This window comes from Gekko japonicus, unplaced genomic scaffold (genome assembly GCF_001447785.1).
Source record: "Gekko japonicus isolate JY-2015 unplaced genomic scaffold, Gekko_japonicus_V1.1 scaffold2979, whole genome shotgun sequence".
Taxonomy (NCBI): Eukaryota; Metazoa; Chordata; class Lepidosauria; order Squamata; family Gekkonidae; genus Gekko; species Gekko japonicus.
In genome coordinates this window covers 174,507-181,647 of record NW_015164286.1, presented here as the reverse complement: position 1 = coordinate 181,647, position 7,141 = coordinate 174,507, and the positions used below count along the sequence as shown (strand labels likewise).

The 7,141-nt window shown below is 54.6% G+C and overlaps 1 protein-coding gene across 1 annotated transcript in view; it reads left to right on the top strand.

Moving 5' to 3' along the window:
• The window catches only part of LOC107108349 (zinc finger protein 729-like), a gene marked incomplete at its 5' end in the record, with an annotated part of 66,608 nt that overhangs the window by 15,272 nt on the left and 44,195 nt on the right, over window positions 1–7,141 (top strand). The window contains one exon of the mRNA XM_015408776.1: window positions 6,807–6,829. Coding sequence (XP_015264262.1) covers window positions 6,807–6,829 — 23 coding nt within the window. The remainder of the gene's footprint in view (window positions 1–6,806; window positions 6,830–7,141) is intronic.

The window sequence follows — 7,141 nt, the reverse complement described above, 5'->3', positions numbered from 1 at the left end:
GGAAACCCCCTCCCACAAAGGGGGGGGGGGGAGTTTTTTTTTGGGGGGGGGGGGGGCGGCGTTTGCATTCCCCTCCAGCGCCGCAAGGGTTTAACGCGAGTATACCCAAGGCATGCACACTTCTTGGCATCCAGGCACAGGAAAGCGCACGCCTCGAAGAAACCTTTCTCTGGTCTGAAAGTCCCCGCCGGACTCTACATTTGTTCGCATGCTTGAGATCTAGCCTCGCGGAGGAGGCACGACCCGTTTTTCTTTTCCCTGCAGCGCTGGAAGGGTTAAACCCACGGAGACGTCTGCTAGAGAGGCCGGGCGGGGGGGTGGAGGGAGGGGGTTTGCTTCTGCACGGCGGGGAAGGAGGCCCGGGAAGGTTGCAGAGAAGCCGCGCAGCCGGACCCCGGGAAGGGTCCCCTCGAAGTAAGGCGTCGGGGGAGGAGAAGCGCTGAGATCCGGGGGAGGGAAAGAAGGCAGGGATCAGTCTCAGCCAGGGTTGCCAACTCCGGGCACATTGCTGGAGATGGGGGGGGGTCTGTGCAATGCTCGGTTGGGGGGCGGGGAGGGACCTCAGATGGGAACCGGGGCCGTAGAGTCCCCCCCCCTCCAGTGCAGCCCCTTTCCTGCAAGGGAACCGATCTCTCTCCGCTGGGAGGCTGTTGTAATGCCCGGAGAACTTCAGGCCCCACCTGGAGGCTGGGAACCCATTTAATTCCCAGTTTTGTCCCACTAAGTAAGTGGAATTGGTCTCTTTCGGGGTGGGGTGGGGTGTTTGACAATCAATGTCTTTCAGTACAAGAAGAACTGAACGTATCAATCTGACCCGTTGCAGGTCCTTCTGAAGTGCAAAACAAGAAACAATAAGCAGGCCCTTTTTTCCGGTTGAATGAGTAAAGGGGGGGGGGAGGCATTTGGGAAGGGAACTTCTGCCCGCACTGGACTCAGCCACGGCCCCATCCTAAGACCCTGATGTGGGCCCAGATGTGGGGCCGGTGCTGCCTCTTTTATGATAAAACTTTATATGAACACTTCGCTTAGTACAATTTACCTCTTCTGGGTTTTTCCTCTGAATCTCTTAGCCATGAGATTCATCTCAAGGGAGCTGCATTTTTCAGGGTTGCTGCTACCCAGTCATTTTGTTATTTATCTAGTACTGTGCTAGGAAGACACGTTCTCAAGATACTTTCTTTAGATGTTCTCGGTGGCCGCCAGTTACTGGGATGCTTCCAGGGAACCCTGGGTCTTCTGTAGTCTCTCAGCAAGGAAAGAGGCCTTCCCTGTACTGCCTTATCCTGGATCAAACTGTTGGTCTCTCACGGTCAGCCTTGTCTGCTCAGAATGGTGGTGGCTCTCCAGGGTCTGGGATGGAGGTATTTCTCATCACCAGTTCGGTGGATCGAACTTGGAACCTTCTGCATGCCAAGCCGATGCTCAAGGGCTGAGCCATGGCATTTCCCTAAATCCCTGAATGCAGAGACGACCCAACATATCGCAGTTTCTTGGTATGCGCCAAAACAGGATTTCGAAGTAGGCTTGTAGCTGGTTTGTTAATCGTGGCTTGTCCTACTTGTGACATCTGAATTCTCCGGTTCCCATTTTTCAAGTCACACCAGCCATAGAGGTGGCATCCTGGGGGTAGACGGGAGAAGTGGCAAGAAGCAGACAGACACGGGTTTATGAGCAAATTGGGATCTTGGGGTAGGCTAACTGGAGTGTGTTGGATATACTGTGGCTTAAACAAATCCTAGGAGCTGCGGTGGCTCAGGTGGTTAAGACGCTGAACTGCAGGCTGTGGAAGGTCGGTAGTTCAGCAGTTCGAGACCCAAGTGTGCCGCATGACGGAGTGAGCTCCCGTCTCTAGTTCCAGCTCCTGCCAACCTAGCCGTTCGAAAGCAAGAAATTGCAAGTAGATAAATAGGTACCGCTTCGGTGAGAAGGTAACAGCATTCCGTGCGCCTTGGTGTTTAGTCATGCCGGCCACATGACCATGGAAACGTCTTCGGACAGCGCTGGCTCTTCGGCTTTGAAACGGAGATGAACACCCCAACCCTAGAGTCTGACTCGGCTGGCTTTCGAGCAAGGGAACCTTTACCTTTAAACAAGTTTTAGTTTATTGTGACATCCGAATTCTGCCTCACAGGGCCGTCCTGTGCAGTGATATTCCAGTCTACATAAATAGAAATTCCAAAGCTTAAGGTGGGAATAGCTTTGCATAGAGATGCGCTTCCGTCCTCCCTGGTCCAGGCCTGACACGCTTAGCCACTGCAGCAAACCCTGGCTCAGTAGTGAATTAGGAGAGATGAGGGGTCATCACTGCTGTGGGGTGTGTAATTGATGATGTCCTAATTTCGTTCCAGGATCTGACATCCGAGCAGTGTTCCCTCTAAGCTGAGTTAGTGTGAGCTGGCTCACAGTTTTTCAGCCTCTCGCTCACACATTTTTGTCTTCGTTCAGGAAGGATTGCTCCAGAGCGAACACAGTAGCCCAATCGCTCGCTCACAATTTTAATGCCAGCAACTCACAAAATGGAATTTTTGCTCACAAGACTCCACAGCTTAGAGGGAGCGTTGCATCCGAGTGCTGGAATATGAGGAGGATTGTTTACAGAAGAGAGCGGAGCGAGTGGCCATTGGTGATGGACTGCTAGAAGGACCTGAAGAGATTGGGGGGGGGGGCTGAAATTCAGCTGGGGACACAAAGTCATTTGAATTATCTTGTGGAGGGAAAACCTGGAGCTAGCCTTGGTTTGGGAGGCAAATGCTGGAAGTGGAGAGTCGGGTAAGAGTTTCTTGAGGCGTAAAAGGACACGGAGGGACCAAGGACTGTGGAAACAACATCCGTTAAGTCGAGGACCTGCAAATGGCGGGAAAAGGAGACATTTGTTGTTATTGTGGGCAAACGTTTCAATGGACTTCGGCCTTGATGATGCACGAGAGGACTCATATAGCGGAGCGAGTATATAAGTGCTCGCAGTGTGGGGGAACGTATCCTTGTCATTCTGACCTCCTCATACACCGAAAGAGCCACGCGGAAGAGAAGCCCCATCAACGTCCCTCGGATGGTGGCCAAGGCTCCAGTCGGAGTGCCCCCCTGCCCCCGCACCAAGGAGCCCGCCTGGCAGAGAAGGTAAGCCAGTGTTGTGAGTGTGGGGAAGGAGAGCCCTGCTGGATCAGACCAGGGAGGGTCCATCGAGTGCAGCCTCCAGTCTCACACAGTGGCCAACCAAGTCCCCTGGAGGGCCAACAGCAGGGCAGAGGGGCTGAGGCCTTTCTCTGACGTTGCCTCCTGGCTCTGGGATTCAGAGGTTGACTGCCTCTGAACGCGGAGTTTCTCCATAAGAACAACAGAAGAGCCCTGCTGGGTCGGGCCAACCAATTCCTCTGGAGGGCCAACAACGGGGCACAGAGGCCGAAGCCTTCTCTTGACGTGGCCTCCTGGCCCTGGGATTCAGAGGCTTGGTGCCCCCCCCCCCCCTCCCCAAGGTCTTTGTTTGGAGCTATTTTCTGGGAACTCAATTCCTAGGCAGGCCTGGGCCCAGTTCGGCTTGTGACTGGTGATGCCAGAGGAGATGGGGATTCGGCCTCCCCCCAGCCACACACATGCCATTTTCTTGACCTGAAGAAGCCCTGGTGGAGCTGCTGTTTGTGCCACTTCAGTATAGCCCTCCTCTGTACATGCAGATTTCCCCAGCAGGGCACACAGCTCCGCAGAGCTTCTTCAGGTCAGGAAAACAGCATGGGAGTGGGTGGGGGGAGGCTGATTCCCCTCCTCCTCACGCGCCACGGGGTCCCAGTCTGGATTGAGCCTGCCGTTGCCTGGGAATTCCACCCACGTGTGTGTGTTTGGTCTGCCAGAAATGGACAGCAGAGACAACATGCACGTTCACAGAGTGACCATGACCGGCCCTTGTCTGACATGTGACTGTGATGAACCAGTCGGGAGATGCCACATGCCCTGTGCCTCCCCGGATGTACGGGAAGGGAGGGGAGAGGGACTTCACCTTTCCTCCCTGCACATTGAAAACCTGGCAGCCCTCTGAAAAAGTGGGAAGGTGAACCGGCGGCTGCCCTCTCTACGTGGCCCCGATCCACACCAGGTCCAGCACAGCCCCAAGTTGTCTTGGAAGGACTGACACAGACCCGTGACCGTCCAGCTCTCCTGCTAACTGAATCCTCTGTTTGTTTCCCTAGCAAAGCCCTACCGCTGGATCTGGCTGCTTTGTCCTATCTGGGGTGCAACTTATTTCCCCTCCGCCCACCTCCGCCTGGACCCATGTGACTCCCCCCCCCCAATGACCCACACCTTTCCATGCCAGAGGAGCGGGGCTGCGTTCCGGAGACCTTTGGCCACGGTGGCTTCGCTGGCCTTTACAGGCTGGCCCGATCCCGTCAGATCTCGGAAGCTAAGCAGGGTCGGCCCTGGTCGGTGTTTAGGTGGGAGACCACCCAGGGAGTCCAGAGTTGCTATACGGAGGCAGGCCGTGGTTACCTCTGAACGTCTCTCGCTTCATGAGGGGCCTCCAAAAGTCAGCTGAGACTTCACACACACACACACCCCGCAATGGTGCCAGAACATTCTTGGTTGGACATTATTATTATTTTTTTTTAAACAAAGTCAACTTTTAAAACTTTTTAGCAGTTACTTCGGTAGGAATCACTCCCAGTACTTCTTTGGAATTTGTTGGGGACATTTCACTGGACAAGTAATTCAGGGGTTGCTCTCTATTTGCTTGGGAAACGGCTGCCTCTCCAGACGAGGCAGCTTACAATTACGAAGAAGAAGAAGAGAAGAGTTTGGACTCATACCCTGCCCTTCACTACCCAAGGGACTCTCAGAGCAGCTTACAAGCTCCTTTCCCTTCCCCTCCCCACAACAGACACCCTGTGAGGTCGGTGGGGCTGAGAGAGCTCTCTTGAGAACTGCTCTTGAGAGAACAGCTCTGAGAGAAATTACTACTAATAATAATAAGAGATTGGATTCATACCCCGCCCTTCACTACCCAAGAGAGTCTCAGAGCGGCTTCCAAACTCCTTTCCCTTCCCCTCCCCACAACAGACACCCTGTGAGGTCGGTGGGGCTGAGAGAGCTCTCTTGAGAACTGCTCTTGAGAGAACAGCTCTGAGAGAAATTACTAAGAAGAAGAAGAAGAGATTGGATTTATACCCCGCCCTTTACTACCCAAGGGAGTCTCAGAGTGGCTTACAAGTTCCTTTCTTTTTCCCTCACCACAACAGACACCCTGTGAGGTCGGTGGGGCTGAGAGAGCTCTCTTGAGAACTGCTCTTGAGAGACAGCTCTTTTCAGAACTACGGCTTGCCCAAGGTCCTCCAGCCAGGTTCAAGTGGAGGAATGGTGGAATCAAACCCGGCTCTCCCAGATTAGAGTCCGCGCACTTAACCACTACACCAAACTGTTAAAAAACAATAAAATAAATGTTTTTAAAATGCAACATGTTACGGAACGAAACCAGTGAAAACAAGCCAGGGCCTTAGAACAGCTTCATGTAGGTGTGGTGCAGCACAGCGACGAAGATGTAAGGAAGTCCGGGGCCAGAAACACACCATTAAAACTACTGAGAGAGGGGGAGAAACCTTAATTGAAATCCGTCAGGAAAGCCTGTGCCGAAAGGCAAGGAAGGTAGGGGCCACGTGAGCCTCGTGGGGGAGGGTGTTCCAGGGGCAAGGAGCCACCACGGAGGAGGCCATGTATGTCTCTGGTCCCCACCTCCCTCACCTCCACAGGTGGGACACCGAGGCCAGGGCTTTGAAACAGGATCTCAGCAGTTGCTTTTCAGCGTGACAGTCTCATCTGGCGGTGTCAGGAAGTTTCGCCCACGGGAGATCCCGGGCTCAGCCCAACACAGCAGCTCCAGTTAAAAGTCCCTGGAGATGCCTCCCCGAGGGGTCATGTTGTGTTTAAAGGAAGGGCCGGCCTGGGGGGGGGGGAGAGAAGGTGGCCCCACACAGCAGCTCCGGTTAAAAGTCCCTGGAGATGCCTCCCCAGTCAGAGGGGACAGTCTTGAGTTACAGGAAGGGCCTGACTGGGGGGGGGGAGAGAAGGTGGCCCCACACAGCAGCTCCGGTTAAAAGTCCCTGGAGATGCCTCCCCAGTCAGAGGGGACAGTTTTGAGTTACAGGAAGGGCCTGACTGAGGGGGAACAGTGGCTGCGGAGGGTGTCTCTTGAACGCCAGGAGTTTCTCTCGCTATGGGGCACATGGCTCTGGATGTCTCCCGGCCAGTGTCCACCTTGCAAAGCCCCCATTGAGATCTTGGTCCTCTGGAGGTCAATTGTAGTGGTGGAAGATCTCCAGGTGCCACTGGGGGGGTTGGCATCCCTAGCCCCTCTGCCTGCAAAGACCCCCCCCCAGGGAATGGGGTGGGTGGACGTGGCCCAAAAGGGGTTTGTCTCCAGGGGACCTGATGACGCCTCCACCTTCTCTCCCCAGTTCGGCTTTGAGAGTGGCGAAGAGGACGAGGGGCCGGGGGGGTCCGCCCAGGAAGCCCAAGCTCAGGCCCTCCTGCAGCAGGCACCCCAGGTGAGTCGGATGGGGGGGCGGAGGAGAAGCTTTGGAGGGCTGGAGTCCCCCCCACACACATTCTGCCTTCCCCACCAAGCCAGCGGCTTTGATTCCCTGAAGAAGTCAGCCGTGACTCTCAAAAGCTCCAACCGGGCCACCCATTTGGTTCATCTTGAAGGTGCTCCTGGACTCTGGCTCTCTCCCTTGCCTGGAACGCGTCCTGGCAATATCCTTTTGTGGACATGGCTATGATGCAGAATAGTTTCCCTAGGATTTGGGGGGTGGGGCTTCGTAAAGTATTTTTTTTTAAGCTACAGAAAGTGCAAACCGAAAAAAGCATAATAAACACTATCTGTAAATTAGAAACAGAAACGTAGAGCTGGAAGGGACCTGAGGGTCATCTAGACCAACCCTCTGCACAATGCAGGAACATGACCCCCCCCCCCCCCCGGTGATCTTTGGTCTATGCCCAGAGGAAGGCAAAAGACCTTCAGGATCCCTGGGACAATCTGGTCTGGAGGAAAATTAGCACCCTCCCCCCCCCTTCCACAAGGACTTTGGGTGGATCTGTTTTCTGGGAACCCAATTCGGATTGTGACTGGCACAAGAAGAGATGGGGATTTGGCCTCCCC